Source organism: Vulpes lagopus, chromosome 3 (genome assembly GCF_018345385.1).
Source record: "Vulpes lagopus strain Blue_001 chromosome 3, ASM1834538v1, whole genome shotgun sequence".
In the NCBI taxonomy this organism is placed as follows: domain Eukaryota; kingdom Metazoa; phylum Chordata; class Mammalia; order Carnivora; family Canidae; genus Vulpes; species Vulpes lagopus.
Window position 1 is genome coordinate 84,927,943 of NC_054826.1, and position 17,311 is coordinate 84,945,253.

At 40.5% G+C, this 17,311-nt stretch overlaps 1 protein-coding gene across 2 annotated transcripts in view; it reads left to right on the forward strand.

Moving 5' to 3' along the window:
- GPR137B (G protein-coupled receptor 137B) overlaps nt 1-11,696 on the forward strand; it is a 39,759-nt gene extending 28,063 nt beyond the window's left edge. The window contains exons 5-7 of one of the 2 annotated variants that reach the window (XR_005986742.1): nt 1,531-1,659; nt 6,677-6,751; nt 9,313-9,437. Coding sequence is in view for 1 of the 2 variants with exons in the window: in XM_041748075.1 (XP_041604009.1) it covers nt 1,531-1,659; nt 9,313-9,437; nt 11,048-11,159 (366 nt within the window). In the remaining variant the exon portion in view is untranslated. Of the gene's footprint in view, nt 1-1,530; nt 1,660-6,676; nt 6,752-9,312; nt 9,438-11,047 lie in introns of those variants that run through there. The other variant, XM_041748075.1, reaches the window with a different exon arrangement.
- The last annotated feature ends 5,615 nt before the right edge of the window (nt 11,697-17,311 follow it).

Here is a 17,311-nt window from a genome sequence, read left to right on the forward strand (position 1 = left end):
TCATGAATTATAAATTATAAAGCAATGAACAAAGGTAGTGACATGTTCAGTTATATACAAATGCACTTCTAAAATCCCAACAGTGCTCAAACCCTGGACCAGGTTAAGACTCTAGAAGAAGACATTGAGTGATGCCAATAAACATATGAGGTTAAGGTGAAATTCAGAAGAGGAAATTATCAGAATTAGGAAGGATTAAGCCAACCATCACCACCCAGACCGATCCCACACGTACAGGATGGGAAAAATTGGGGTGATACATTGCTTGAAGGTGTGGCTTATTTTGAGAAAATCAAAGATATAAAAATTTATAAACAATAGAGACTTATTCATAAGACACAAAAGGATTTAATTGTGGTAAAATATTCCTAAAACTTACTGTCGTAACTACTTTCGGGTATACAATTCACTGGTGTTCAGCATGTTCCCCTCATTGGGCAACCATCACCACTGTTCCAGAACCTGTTCATCTTCCCAAACTGAAACTCCACACCCATTAAACAGTAGAGATTAGGTTTTAACAAAATAAGGATTTCAGTTTTTTTTTTCAGTTGAGGGCTTATAATGATAACAGCCTTAAAATAGAACAGTTTAAAAAATTCTATTGTCTTTAGGGGAGTACTTATTTATGAGGATCTAGATCTGTTATTACAACCAAAATAATCTAGGACCAAACCTAACAGATAGTCATGAGGGGCATGTTATTATGTAGAAGGAAGAGTAGTGTACTACTGAGATGAGTTAGAGATGGAACACGATGTGCGGGGCTGGAGAGACAGCTTCCTATGGCAGCCTGGTCAGCTTTGGCTACTGTACTTCAAACACGATGCAGTAGGATTCGGTTTAGGTGATGGGCCCTTCATGGCTTGGATTTGGTGTACTTGGTTGGAAATGCTGGCCTTTGTGGGAGGGTTGCCCAGATGCAACTGTGCACGCTCCTCACTCGCCCACCCTGTCCTGCAGCAGGGGGACAGACTATGCACCGGGCCCATTTGGCCATCTCACTGGTCCAGACACACATCCTGGACCTTTTCCAGACAAGCTAGCCTGTAATAAGCTCTAACAGGTAAAGAACAGGATATGGTTAATATGAAGAGAAGTTTAAACATTGATGTGTTTATCCCAAAGGTGAGACAGAAGGTCACAGTTAAATGCTGCTCTCAAAAATTTGGAGGGGGTGACCTAGCATCTCTTTATTCGTTTGTCTGATAGGAAGAAAATCAATTTAAATTCAAGAGATTTAACTTGGATATAAGGAAGATTTTGGAGGGTAAAGTCATAAAACATCAGAGGTGGGCAGTTCCTGTCTTTGACTGTTTTAAAGATAATTATCTATGCTGTGTGTTTGGGCTAACTCTCAACCGGAGGTCCTGACCACCAGTACCACCTGGTTTGAACATGCATGTTGTAGGGGAAATGAATTATTCTGTATTAGAATTAGTCTCTGTTCATGTTGGGACAGAGCAAATCCAGCTTCTTTCCTCCACCCCCTGTGTGGTGACTCCATGTCCTTCCCTCGCTTCTCAACAGGCGGATCTGAAGAATGAGCTGGGCGATGCTGGCTATGTGGTGTTTGGCGTGGTCCTATTTGTGTGGGAGCTCTTACCTACCACCTTGGTCGTTTACTTCTTCCGAGTTAGGACCCCTGCAAAGGACCTTGTAAGTAAACTTATATTTGTGGAAAATATCGCCTGCTTCTAATCATGAAACATGCAAGTGGGTTTTGTTCTTAGATTTCAGTAGCCTGCCCCTTCCATCCTGCTGTGATGTGTTCCCTGGTCTCTTTGAGATGGTCTTTTCCCTTAATTCTTTTTGAGGGAAATGTGTTTTTCAGCTTTTACAGAAGAAATGAAATTTGCATCTCAAGGCTTGGAGATAGTGATTATTTTTCCTAATGCAACAGCAGTCTTACCAGTATCTGAGGTTTGGCTTGAGGTGAACTAAATATATGAGCTTTTATTTTAGCAAAGGGAAATAGAAAATGGTGCTTGAGTTGTTCACCCCCATGTGATGCTGGACGGTGAGTTGGGAACTTGGTGATGTGGAAATGAAAACATCGTTGAGGGATGCTACTCCTGCTCCCCTGGGTCAGTCCTGTCTCTGCTCAGCCAGGTTTGTATAAATGTCTTTATAAGAACAGGACAAAAAATGTACAACTTGTGAGTATGAGGACACTCCTGGGAGCTTTTGTTCCCTAAATTATTCCAGCTACACTAACAAGTGGTAGAATTTTGAGTCACTGATCTAGGAAACCCACAGCAAAAGGTAGTGTAGTGAATGGTTTTTGGCCAAAGTGAGCCAAGTGTGGGTGGGTGGTAAAGAAAGCACAGATACAATAACTAACCTGTCGTGTTTTATCCTGTTTCTTTTTCTTTTCTTTAAAAAAAAAAAAGATTTATTTATTTGAGAGAGAGAATGCTAGCAGCAGGGAGAGGCAGAGGGAGAGAGAATCTCAGACACATTCTTCACTGAGTGTGGAGCTGAACTCGGGGCTCGAATTCACGACCCTGAGATCATGACCTGAGCCGAAAGCAAGAGTTGGCCACTTAACCAACTGAACCACCCAGGTGCCCCTACCTTGTTTATTGGTTTGTTTGTTCTTAATCACTTCTGGATAGTCACTGATGAGCCAGAAACGGGGGGAAAAAAACAAAAAACAAAAAACCGAGCCTGGCCTGGGGCAGGTGGAGCAGCACAGCCTGACTGGAGCCCTTGCAGAGAAGGTGGTGGGCAGCGTTTTCTAGACCTCGGGATCTGTTTCCTCCCCTTCCATTATTTTTAGCTGCAGGACCGTGGGACTGCATTTCATCTGACCTTTGCTTACTTTGGGAACAGCTGGTGGCGTCTGTAAAGTCAGATCCTAAACACTTCTGGTGTGCTGGCTAAGAAACGGGACAGGTAGGCAGTGGATTCTAGGCCATGAGTCCAGTTGCCTGGTTTTCCTTCCTTCCCTAGAGTTTTCTGGGTACCTCGCTTGACTGTGGTATAGTGAGCCCTGGGCTCTAGGGGGCTTTCCCCAGGCTCCACTGTACCTTTTCATCAGCTTGAGTTTCAGGGCCTTCGGACCCAAGGCAGTCTGAGGGAGAGAGATTTCTGAATTTAACCAGAGAAAGGCTAATGCAATAGTGTTGAAAGTACTATTTTACTAAATGAGTACAGAATGATGTCTAATGTGTACTCTTGGATCTCATTATCTGGGGAAACATGGCATCCCTGACACACTCTGTGCAGATGGATTACTCGGTTATTGTGCTTGAATACATCTGAGGTGTAGAGTATGATCTAGAGCCGTGGTTCTTAACCTTTTTGGTCTCAGGACACTTTACATTGGTTAATTTTTTTTTTTACTGAGCTGTAATTGACTTATTAGTGTCAGGTGTATAACATAGTGATTTGATATCTGTGTATACTGCAAAATGATCCTAATAAGTCCAGCTGACATCCATCACTACACAGTTACCATATTTTTTTTCTCATGATGAGAACTTTCCACTCTACTCTCAAATATGCAGTACACTGTTACTAACCATAGTCACCATGCCACCATGCTGTACATGACATCCTCAGGACTTACTCATTTTATAACTGGAAACTTGGACCTTTTGATCCCTTCCACCCATTTTGCCCACCCCCCATCCTCCACCTCAGGCAACCACGCATCTCCTCTGTATCCATGTTGGAGGCTTTTCTGTTTGCTTTTAGATTCCACACAAGTTGAGTCTAGCTATTCTGATAGGTGTGAGGTGGTAGCTCATTATAGTTTTGATTTGCATTTCCCTGATGATGAATGATGATGAGCATCTTTTCAGGTACCTGTTGGCCATCTGTAGGTCTTTGGGAAAATGTCTTTCAAGTCCTTTGCCTATTTTTTTAATTGGATTGTTTTTTTGCTGTTGAATTATATATTCATATGTTTTGGATATTGACCCCTTATCAGATGTATGATTTCTAACATCTCCTACTTAGTTGGTTGCCTTTTCGTTTTGTTTATGGTTTCCTTTGCTGTGTGGAAGCTTTTTCATTTGATGTAGTTCTGCTTATTTTTGTTTTTGTTGCCTTTATTTTTGGTGTTCAATCCAAATTATCATCTCCAGGACTGACATCAGGGGGCTTCCCACATGTGTTTGCTCTCAGGAGTTTTATGGTTTCAGTTCTTACATTCAAGTATTTAACCCATTTGTAGTTAATTTTTGTGTGTGGTCCAATTTCATTCTTTTCTATGTGGCTGTCCAGTTTTCTCAACACCGTTTATTGAAAAGACTGTTCTTTCCCCCATTATGTATTTGTGGCTGCTTTGTCATAAAGTACGTGACCATGTAAGTGTGAGTTTCTTTCTGGGCTCTGTTCTGCTCTGTTGATCTGCGTGTCTTTTTTTTATGCCAATAACATACTGTTTGGATTACTGTAGCTTTGTAATAGAGCTTGAAATCAGGGAGCATGATGCCTTCAGCTTTGTTCTTCTTTATTAAGATTGTTTGGGATCTTTGGGGCTACACTGATAAATTATTGAGGACCCTCAAAAGCTCTTGTTTGGAGGGGGCTGTGTGTGTGACATTTTAAAAAAACATTAATTCACTATATCTAATAAACCCATTACATGTTACCATAAAAGTTTTTTCTGAAAAAGAGTATTTTCCAAAACAAAATGGAAGAGTAGCACTGTTTTAAAACTTTTTGATTTTTTTAATGCCTGGTTTAACAGAAGACAGCTGGATTCTATCTGCTTCTGCATTCAGTCTGTTATGATACATTGTTTTGGTTGAGCATGTAAAGAAAATCCACCTTACAGAGATATGTAGTTGTAGTAAAGTGGAGTAATTTAATAGCTTTTAACATAATTGTGGATATTTTTCTTTGATATGCATCAAAAGTGAACAAGTTGTGGTTTCTTAAAAGTTAGCTACACTGGAATCTAAAACCATACCAATAAACTTTACAGATTGTGTTATACACTAACATCCATTAATCTTGGACTTTGAATGGATCTTTTATCCATGCATGGTTTTTTATATCATGCTTTGGTCACTTGGAAAGATATTGGTTTACCGAGTTATACAGATCTTCCAGATATTAAAATTGACTCATTAAATACCACCACTGATCATTTCAGGAAAATATTTTAAGTATTGGGATGCCATCAAGCTCATGGTGGGGAACACAAGTTTGCTTAAAAGCTCAAATTTGATCACTGATAAATACCATCCACCTGTTTTGTTTTTTTTTTTTTAAATTATCAGCCCACTTCATTTACTTTCAAAACAATGTCTGCCAAACACTCATGTCTGAAAAAGCATGGTTTGTCTGAGTTGTGAAGTTGTATGAAAAAAGGTAGCTACTCGGGGAGCCCGGGTGGCTCAGCGGTTTAGCGCCACCTTTGGTCAAGGTCATGATCCTAGAGACCAGGGATCGAGTCCCATGTCGGGCTTTCTGCGTGAAGCCTGCTTCTCCTTCTGCCTGTGTCTCTGCCTCTCTCTCTCTGTGTGTGTGTGTGTGAATGAATGAATAAATAAAATCTTTTTTTTTTTTAAAGGTAGTTACTCAAGTAGCTGTACAAGTACAAGGTCTTTTCTTGGAAAGAGCTATCTTGCAGCTCACGTGCCAGAAGCATACTTTCCATTTTGTCACATATTAAAAAGATAGGTTCAAGGATTGAGATTTAATAAAACTAATAACATACTGCTTCATAGAATTTTTAAAAAGATTTATTTTCGAGAGAGAGAGCACAAGTAGGTGGTGAGCTAGAGTAGAGGGAGAAAGAGAATCTCAAGCAGACTCTGCACTGAGCATGATGCCCAACCCAGGGCTTGATCTCATGACTCTGAGATCAGGACCTGAGCCAAAACCAAGAATCAGATGCTTAACTGACTGCACCACTCAGGTGCCCCTGTCAAAGACCATCTTACATGAAACTGTTTTTAACTGATCGTGCAGTGGTGGTGAATACAGTGGCTGCTAGGAGGTTGTTGTCACTGCTTTGATACAGGCCAGATCAGTGGTGTTTTTTCAGTAGCGTTTTTACCAAGGCTTTTGCACCATGAGTGCCACCATCGAGACCATGGAAAAGGCAAATAACATCTTAAAACACTAATTATGAAAATAATTGTGACCTTTCAGATTCCTGAAAAGATCTCAGGGGCCACACCGATGATAGGCACTCATCTACGGTAGCATAGTAGTGAATTAAAATGATTCTTTATGCCCTGAACAATATTTTCTCCTAATATACTATGAGGAAGTGACTTCAGTATGAAGGACGTATAATACTAAATAGAAAAACATTTTTTCTACTCACGAAGGAGCTCTCATTAGCAGGTAATGTGGGTGTCAGGTTTGTCTTGGTGAAGCACTAGTGTTCGTAAATTAGCCATAGGCAAGACTAGCAGATTTAATGCCATCTGTATGTTCAGAATTCAGTAAAATTAGCCAAGTGTTGTATAGTGCTTGTGTGAGGTAGGCACTACTTTAAACTGCTTTAACTGTTATATTTAAACACTTTAAATATATTCTGTTCTTTAATCTTTACACTCAGCCTCTGAGATAGAAACTATGATCACAGATGGGGAGTTCTTTACCATTTGTGTCCGTAATTCAGTCCGTAGAAATAAGTCTCTACACTAGGCAGCACTAAAGCCCAGATGTAACTGCATTCTAACGTGACTCTCTGCCATCCACACAGGAGTCCCAAGGGTCCTGAGTGAGTGTCAGTACTGATTCCGAGGCCATGTTCTAGATCCAGATCAGAACCTCCAGGGTAGGTTCCGGGAAGCCATATTTAAAACAAGAAGCACCTCAGGTGATTGGAATGAATGTACTGCGAATGCTGTTGGGGAAGTCAGCTACCTCTCCTGCTTCTGAAAGTAGTAGTTGGGGTGTGCGCTTCTCACAAGGTGGCACTGGTCCTTTTACAGAGCACTGGGGTTGTTCCTCTGCTGCCAAGACCCAGGCCAGCGGGGACTGCCCCACAAAGTGTGTGAGGGGGATGTGTGGTGCCTGGAGGTTATGCATGCCAGCCCTGTTCCACATGTGACACGGCCTTTAGGAGACTGGGGCTGGCCAGAGTCCCTCTGCAATGTGCAGGCAGGGCATGCAGTTTTAACGTGGTGTGAGCATCCTCCACACAGGGTGGCTCACTGCTGCTACCAGGACTGAGGCCCTGCAAAACACATAGTAGGGACACTGGTTGGGTTTGCAAAGGCTTTCTGGGGAGGTGCCCTGCAGCACCAGGACTGAGAGAGGCCTGGCCACAGGGGGCAGGGGGCGATGTAAGCAAGTTATATAATGACTTGCGGGCACCGTCCTGGTTATGCTGGGGGGCCGGATGGGGAAGTGGTGCCTGCCAGCTCCTTTGTTCCTGGAGGAGTCTTCCAGTGCAATTTGTCCCTCTGGTATAGGCTCTGAGATGAGTAAATCACTCTCCCTTTCATATGCTCCCTTTCACCTTTCACACTGTCCTTCCAGGCTGCATCTCTGCAAGCTGTTTGTTGGGCTCTATCTTTAAGAGACACAGTTTCCTCTCCCTCCAGCCTCTCCTGGAACTGAGCCTGCTGATTTTTAAAGTTCCAGGCTTTAAGTTCCAGCTGGTTGTAAGACCTCAGGAAATTTGGCCCCTCTAGTTTTTAGAGCCACATGTTTTGGTGATTCATTCCCTGCAGGCTCCCAGGTGTGAGGATCTGTGTATCTCCCCTCTCTGCATCCATAGGTCCTTCCCAGCTGCAGATGGCCACAGCAATTTAGCTCCCAACCCCATCTCCCTCTTCCTACCCTCACTGATGTGTCCTCTTCTCTACATTTAGTTGTGGAGTTTGTTCCACCAGTCTTTGGGAAGTTTTCTGGCTTATTTACACTGGTGTGTTACCCAGTTGTATCAGTCTGATGAGGTGAGCTTTGGGTCCTCCTCCTCTGCCATCTTCCTGGAAGTCAAGGTCGTACTTTAAAAAGCAATCTGCCAGACTGTTGGAATTTTCACAGTGGGTATGCCATCTTACACTGGCTAGTCCTAGTAGAGCAGGAGGGTTCTATCTGGCTCCTCCACATCTTCCCCAGCACTTGTTATTGATGTTTGACTCTAGAGATCCTGGATGGGTGTGAAATGGTACCTCAGTGTGCCTTTTGCCCCAATCACTAATGATGTCCAGCATCTTTTCATGTGCTTATTGATGACTTGTATCTGTTCCTTGGATAAATGTGTCTAGATATTTTGCCTATTTTTTAATTGAGTCATTTTTTAAAGAATTCTTTATATGTTTTAGATCTGAGTCCCCTGTCAGATAAGTGATTTTTGCAAATATTTTCTCCCATATTTTGGCTGCTTTTTCACTTTCTTGATGGTATCTTTCAAAATTTTTAATTTTGATGAATTTTATGTTTTCTTTTGTTGCTCATGCTTTTGGTATCATATTTGAGAATGCTTTGCAAATCCTGGGTCACAATCTGTCCCTATATTGTTCTTCTACAAATTTCACAGATTTTACTCTTACATTTAGGTCTCTGATACATTTTGAGTAACTTTTTGTAGGTGTGTGAGGTTAGGATCCAACTTTATTCTTTTGTATAGACATTCTTGAACTGCTACAAATAATAAATTTTAAGGCATCCCACCTCGTCTAGGTTTTGTTTCCTATATTTGGCTAGGTTAGTCTTAGAAAAGGATGAATTTACATATACATGCCCACCATATAGCAAGCAACCTTGTTTCATACTCTTGTTTAACTTTAAAATAGACAACTAATATGTACAAGATGTCAAAAAAATTCTGGATTTTATGCCAGCTTTGGTTTGCCATATAATAAAGTTCTGATCTTCTGCTTCCTTGGTTTCAAGTTATTTGAAATGTTTTGAAAGGTGAACTCAGCTTGGGGACAGAAACAGGAGGAAATGATTATAGAAGCAGGATATGGAAACGATACAGATCCTCTCAAAATTATTTCATCATTATCATGATCATTTCATTATTTTAATTTGTAAATATCCACATTATTATATAGTTTTATATCTAATTTGGGACTATCTAATTTGGTTCATTTGGGCATTGCCTAGTGTTTCAGTAAGGGATTAAAACAATGATCATTCACTGCTGCAAGCAGAATTCTGAAAGGAGATTTTGTCCACACTGAGAAAAGAAAAAGTTAACACTTCTTAAAAATAAAAGCAACTAAAAAAAATAATAATAAAATAAAAAAATAAAAGCAACTAAAATGAACATTGTAGCTGAACAGGTACATCCTCCATTCAGATGAATACAGCATCATCTTTATCTTTGTCTAGAGGAAACCATAGTGTATCTCAAAGTATACCGAACAATTGTCTTTTTAGACCAACCCTGGAATTGTCCCCAGCCATGGATTCAGCCCCAGATCTTATTTCTTTGACAACCCACGAAGATATGATAGTGACGATGATCTGGCCTGGAACATTGCCCCTCAGGGACTTCAGGGAAGGTAAGACCCTAGTTCATTGTAGAGAGGCATGGTTAGTAGGCTGAGGATTACACCAGTGAAATCAATTCAATCGAAGAGAAGATGCCTACATGACAACCCTGGAATCAGAGGGAGTGTGAGGCAAATCGGAAACAGAGAAACCCCCGAGTATGAGACTCTGCAACCAGAGCAGACCAGAATTAAGCATCCCTACCTCTGTGGCAGACAGCAGGGGTGGTAGCCACTGGGGTTCCCTTCCCCTTTTTCAGCCTGTAATGCTTTAGCCACCCTCCATGGCACATCCTCTCTTTCTGCCTGTGAGTCTGGGGCTTCAAGGGAGAGCAGGGGTGAGAAGCAAAAGGACTGCCCTAGTGCTTCCTGAGTCTCTCTGCCCTGGGCTTGTGGTCTCACTCAGGTGTGAGACCTTGTGAAAGGAAGGCTTCAAGTTGTGTTTCTTGGAAGCTTATTTTTTGCAATCTTTTGTACCCTGAAAGGAGATCATTAACATTTTAGTATAAACTATCCTCCACCCCCAGGATTGAGTGATAAAAGAGAAGATAGGCTGGCTTTTCTACTTTTTTATTATGAACAGTAAATGTCCTTGGAAAACTTTAAAAGAGCTCCGAAGAGAGCCCTTGTTGTAGGGACAGAAGGACCGAGGAGAAGCTGGGATGATATATTGCTTTCTCAGTTTACTAGAGAGCAGAGAACCAGATAGAACAAGAGATGGTGCTTGGGGAGAAGAAAATGCAGCAGTCCATGGAACAAGCCAGCAGATGTGAAAAGCTAGAAATCTGGAAGCGATCCAGTGGGACTTAGGTCAAAAGTTGTTCTAGCCCTCATCCCTAAAACTGCTTTTATCTAGTTACCCCACTGAGCTGCCCTTTCAGCAAGCATGTCCCTCCATAGCCTGCAGGAGCAGCCATAGCCCCTCAGTGGCCAAAGGCAAGATAGAGCTGGGAGTCCTCACTCCATGTGGAAGACCACCCCTTTTCTACTACAGAGAGGAAGAGAATAATCAGATGGACCCTGCTGAGTGCTTACTGTACATTACGACACTGTTCTAAGTACATTATAGGTACAAACTCACAGAAGCCCAACAATTATTATTATTGCTGGTATTCTACAGATGATAAAGTTGGTGCACAGAAGTTATTTGTGCAGAGGTATCAGGTACAATGTGTTGGCAAAATATTTTGTTACACAGTGATTGGTTTATGGTTCTAGTGCTTCTGGGCTCTATGGAGTTTACTTGGGTTTTGTTTTTGGAGGGAGCAAGCATGAGTGGGGGAGGAGGGGCAGAGAGAGAGGGAGAGAGAAAATCTCAAGCAGGCTCCACACCCAGCACAGAGCCCAGCGCAGGGCTTGATCTCACAACCCTGAGATCACGACCTAAGCCAAAATAAAAAATCAGATGCTTAATGGACTGAGCCGCCCCGGTGCCCCAAGTTCAGTAGAATTTTGTGGGTGAACTTGTAGCCACTGCATGGGATTCAGGAAGCTACTTTAAAGACTGAGTTTGTCTATGGTTCCTACAGAATCCCAGTTCTTCTGTCCATCTGGAATAGACATGTCATCAACAGGAAGTATAATGTTTTAAGTCACCAAAACATCTTTTCTTTCTTTTAAAGCTTTGCCCCAGACTACTATGATTGGGGACAGCAAACGAACAGCTTCCTGGCACAAGTGGGAACTCTCCCACCAGACTCAGCTTTGGATCCTGACAAACCAAGCCACGGGTAGCATCGGGAAACAGTTTTATGGAAGATTCCTCAAGTGAAGAGCTTCAAAGAGACTAACTTAATGACAGCTGAATTTTTAAGGCACTTTTCCTTAAGAAATAGGACTTGATGTTTATTTGTTACAGGTTTCTAATGGCTCCATAGGACTAAGCAATAATTCAGATTGATAAAACCTTATTTTAGTACTAAAAAAGTGAGCCTGGCTGCCTATTTCGGTGGGTATAATTTAAACTTTAAAAAAATTCTGTACTTTTATAAAGATATATTTTATATAACTTAACGCTAGAATATATACTAGCATTTTTTTGAGAATGTTATTGCAATATGTTTGTAGTTTGCACAGACTTTTATGCATAATTCACTTTAAAAGCATACAGTACATGGTCTGATGGTTGTTTAAGGCTTTTGGGCTAAAGTATTCTCCAGATCCTTACCTCTTCAGGTCGTACAGATACTGAGTTTCATGCCTGGTAGACTCTAAACATAGTTGACGTCTAGAAAGTCAGTTACAACTCCAGTGTTAAAAGCTACAACTCTGTTAAAAGCAGAGTATCAACAGACTACATACAAGGTCATTGATTCCTTCCTTCGAGTTAGGTCCAGACAGTTGTTCCCTCAAAGAATCTCCAGAATTTTGCCAAAGCAGTGGTACTTCTTTCAGCAGGGCACTAACGTATACACTTCAGTGATAAGTGGATACGTTAAAAACATGGATAAAATTGACACCACTAAACCACCTCTACTATCTTCAGAAACTTCGCAGTTTTCAGCCCAGTGAACTCCCATATCCGTTACCTCAGTATTTTTGCAAGACTGCACCTTTCCCAATCACTGACATTCAGTACATTCAAGGAACAAAGGAGAGGTTGTCAAAAGGGGATAAATAATAAATGCCCTTGATCCAGAAGACTGTACGGCATCCAAATAGTTTTCCTGTAATTTCCCACCCTATTTAAAATAATGTCCTGTATTTTTAAATTGCTCTGAAAGGCAGGCTATTAGAAGCAGTGGCTAAAAAATGAGAGTAGCTTCTCAGTGTCCTATAGCAGGATTCCTGGGGCTCAGCCGTGTAAGAGGGCATGTTGCAGACAATGGTTTGTAAGTCATCTTCTGCTGAAATGAAATACTTAGTTCTCCAGCCACGGGTATGATTCTAAAACCTCCAAGATGTATACAGGTAAAACTGCCTGCAGTAGGAAACTGTGGTGCAAGGCTCCATTGGGGAGGTTAAATGCTCTTATTTTCCTTAAAGCAGAGGGAAGGCTCTAGAGGATTTACTGTCACCAGAGAGACAGTATCCACTCTGCCTAGGAAATGTCATCTCTCGAGACAGGATGAGGAGGAGCAGATGAAGAAAAAGTAGGGTTAATAAGTTCTGCCTTCATGGTGAAAGCCATTTCAAATGTCTCTTATTTCCTATTTTGGTCTTCAGAAAGGATTTATCTCTGGGCGTTGATTTCACAGAGATCAAGTCTGCTTCTCTTGATGGTAATTAAAATTGCCATCTCAAGGTTTAAATGCCTTGTGATTGGGTTTCTCATTTGTATAGAACGCCTTTATCCTGCATAATCCCACATAATAGTGTTCTTGCCTTTCAGCATTTGGAAGAATTGCGGTCACATATTATTGAAAATAGTTACTGTCAGGGAAAATTCTAGACTGAAGCAAAATTTGCACTGATTATTTGGGTTGCCTTAAAATATTATAAGTTGTTATTATTCTAAATAGCTTTAGGAACATCCTACTTGTCATACTTTGTTACTAATACTTAGGAGAATTTAAAGGGAGTCCCAGCATATGCTTAAAACTTTAAATCGTGCTTTCAGAAAGTACTTTAATTAGGATATCCAAGGGCAGGTATATTTTTAAAAATAGAGTAATTTAAAAAAATCACTAAAATCATCCAAGTATTATACTCATGCTGTATCAACACATTATTATTCTGTTATTACTGGTAGGAAAATGGAAATACCCAGCATTAAGCGATAAAAGCCATAATCTATTTTTATAATAAAGCTGCTATTTGAACTATTTTTTTATTGGAAAGAATAAAAATTTATAAGAGCCTATTTTTCCCTTCCCTTCTTAAAAAAAGTAATGCTAAAGCACAAATATTATAAACACATCCATAATATAAATAGGATTGTAGCAAACTATCTTTATCTCATAGTAAATGACCATGTATACCCTGTGAAACATTATAGATATGATAGGTACGCAAAGGGAAATTAAGATTTCTTTAGGTTCCTAATTATATTGTGCTGTGAACGAGGTCACTACCAAAGCTCCTCCTCAGGTGGAATAGTAAAGGCTCAGAGAAGGCAAAGAATGGGGATGGGATTACCCATTGTCAAATACAGAGATGCCCTTTTGTTTTAAGGCAACATGATGAAATTAAAACCCCGGTCATTTGAAAGTTAAAAATGTAGGGGGAAAAGGCAATGTCACTAAAAAATTTTTATGAAGTCTAATTCAACACTAAAGGCTGCACATGGCTGTTTCTGTGTACCTACTGGAAATCTGCAGGTTATTGTCTAAAAATGCCAACTGGTTTGTGTAGATATTTTTCACTGGCTCTTTTTTCTTTCTCCAATCAACTCACTTGGTTGAGCCAATATTACAACATCCAGAGTATGTCACACACGGAGCTGTGGACTGTAAGTAGTTTTTTGACTCTTACAATATGCACATCAGTCACATTGAGTTATGCCGATTTTTTCTCGGATGTACCAGGCATGTTGTTAAAACTCTGCTGGTTACCATGTCTAGCTATGTAAATCAAGCACACTTGCTGGTGTATCCTCAAATATCCTCTTTTACCAAAATCCAATAGAACTGCTCTTTGTTGGCCTTGAACACTTAATTCCTATCAGGAGGAAAGGAATAGGCATTAGTAAATCCCAGAGCATGAAATGTTCTTAAGAGAAAAAGGTTTATATATTTACATAGATGTTACTACACGATTTTAATTTTTCTAAAATTATCTTTTTATTTCTTTAACAAAGGTACACTTAGAATTAAATGGGCCTAAATATTTGAAGTTTTTAAAAAGATTTCCAACTAAAGAAACTTTGTTTTTAAAAAAAAAATCTTGTTTTCACTTCAGAGTGCTAGATAAAATCTAGACAGGTGTAGGTCTGATCAAAGACATCTTTCCCAGTTTTGGCCCCAGGGGAGAATTTTATTTAAAAAAAAAAATTCTAACTGAGCATAACCATTTAAGACTTCTCATGGTCCAGAGGAGCTGCTGGAAAGGATCAGGCTAAAAAGTAGAATTCTCATCAAAAACTATAAAGTGGTCAAAGTGAGGAAACACTTAAAAAGGAATGGAGGGAATGGAATTCACTGTCTACTGCATGCCTGTTACATGCCAGACAATGAACGACTGGGTGTTTGCTGGTCTGAGTGTCCAGTCTGTAAACCGTTCCATTAACCCTACTCAAGGCCCTTAGTAGGGATATGTGGAAAACCTCTTGCACCAATGGGCCCAAATATCTGGAAGCATGTGAAAGATGTCCCTGTGCCTCCAACCTAGCTATCTGTGCAAATTCCCTGTACCTGTCATGCAGCAATCTGGGCCTGGGAATTGAAGGCGGGTTCTGTCAGTGTGGAGTTCTTTCTGCCCAGGTCAGCAGGTAGGGGGTTAGAGTCCTCAGATCCAAATTCAGGGACTCAGCAGCTCCTAATGGTTTCTGCCTGGTTCCTCTAAAGATGGATTTCTTTCATCTATTCCCTGACCTGGAACTGAAACCGATTTTATTTTCCCAGAAACTGGTTATACCTTGACAAGATTAATTCCATTGTAGCTTCCAAAAGGGACTTCCATTTTGCGGCATGGTTGCCCTACTGCTCAGAATAGTAGACTATCTCCAGAACCTATTTTCTGCCTCTGAACTTCAGTGTGGGAAGAACAGGAGATCAGATGCCTCCTCCCTCTAGCTGGATTTATGACCTCATTCTCTCTAGCCTGTACGAGCCCTAAATCCCCCACTTCCTCTGAACCTGTTTCCCTCCGGTCCCTTTGCAGTCCCAAGTCCTGGAGCTCCTTGAAGGCATGGAGATATAAAAAGGCTACCAGGGCCATTCAATTTGTGTTGCTGAGAATCCTTGGCTGTCCCCTTACTGAATTCACTAGCCCAGAGCCTAGGTTTGCAGACTTAAAAACCTATCTGAGGGGAGAACACCCATTTGGATGTATATTGTTAAGGAAATCTATATGGAAAGTGAGATAATGTATCAGACTGCTGCCTGAAGGACACAGACTCTGACCCAGGGGTATTAGCTGGATGATTTTATTTTGTGACAACTTGATGGCACTGTCAAACAGACACTAAGATTCATTCACATTGAGGGCATCTTCTCCACCAGACAGGTTTCTATGTTAGCTATTCCTCTTCAATGAACGTATTCTTTCTCTGGGTGAATTCTCAGTATAAACCAGATATAGCCTAGTTAGGTTACAGAATTCATAAGTTACATGATGGCAGGAACAGCTGTGTTTTGTTCACTGCTATGTTCCCAGCACAAACAACAGTAAATGGTCAAATCCTGTTCTTGTGGTAGATGGTCTTTCTTTTTCAAAGGTAACTTCTTTCACTTGCATTTTTATCCACGGCATATGGATTTGACCAGTATAAAGGCCTATCCCTGTTTTCTCACATATCTAACTTTTGGGTAAGGGAATTAATTCATAATGTAATTTTAAAAAGGAAATAAGGATTTTACATAAAGACAACCTCCAGGAATGATTTGAGACAGATTGGGTTCTCACTGACATGAAATTGTGTCTCCGTCTATGCAGGCACTACATGCCCGCTCTTTGCCCTCACCTGTTTGGGCACTGGCAGATAGAATACTGAAATAATGAACAGTAAAAAGTAGATCTTTATCAGCTAAAGTATAAAATGAAAAGAATAGGGACGCATGAAAGTGGTTAAAAGTGCAACTCTTGAGAAAACACTGAATTGGGCAGAGTTCCAGCATAATCCATATGTTAGTGAATTTTTTTTTTTCTAAAGCTCATAAGAAATAAATAAGCACAGCTAAAGAAAACTTTTTTAAAAGGGTGGCGGTTGGGGAGAAGAGGGAGCCAACACACCAGATATTTAAACACAGACCCTGAGTAATTAAAATAGCTGTGGTCCTGGTGTCTGAGTAAACAGACCAATGAAACAGAAAGAGAACCCACTTATGGAGCTAATTCTGTGATGCGAGATATAATAAATGAAGCATCTCAGACTAGGGAGGATATGATACAACTGTTCAGTCAATGGTATTGGAATAACTGGATGATCACCTAGGAAGAAATGAGGCTGGATCTGTAACTTACATCCTACACTGGGACACACTCCAAAGGGATCAAAACTTAGATCTAAAAAACCTCCAAAAGAAACGATAGGTGAATTACTGCTGTGTAAGGAAGGTGTTTAAACTATGACTCAAGCCCAGAAACCACTGAGAAACAGAAATTTAAAAAAAAAAAAATCACAAGGCAAAAACCACCATAAGCCAAGTCAAAAGACAGACACCAACTTAAAAAGAAATTTAGAGCCCACCAAAAAGGAGTAATATGTAACCAGGTACTCCTATAAACAAGGTCAACAATGCAGTAGAAAAGTGGGCAACAGGTATGAATGTGAGGAACAAGTGGATCTTAAACGTGTTAAAAGGAGTCAACCTCAGTTGAAGTAAGAAAAATAGAAACTAAAACACATTGATCTGTAATTCTGTACCTATCAGAATGGCAAACATCATACCCACATCCACGCAGGTAAGGTTGTGGGTGAGCATGCAGTGTCTTAAGTTGCAGATGGATATGTGAACTGGGTAACTGCCTTGATGGAGGCAAATACTCTATTTTTCAAAATTATAAATGTACATAGTCTGTAACCCCAAAATTCCATTTAGGGGAATTTATTCTACAAGAACATATTTATGTATGTGTGAAATGACAGGATATACACAAGGTTTGGAAACCATCCAAATGCCCATTAGTAGGGGATTGGTTAAACAATTATATGAATATATAATGGGATACCAAGCAGTTATTGAAAAAAAAACTTTAACGAGTAAGCTATCTAGGGATGTGGGAAGAGTACCAACAAAAAGAAAGTGAATAAAAGTACATGGTATGTATAAGATGCCACTCTTTGG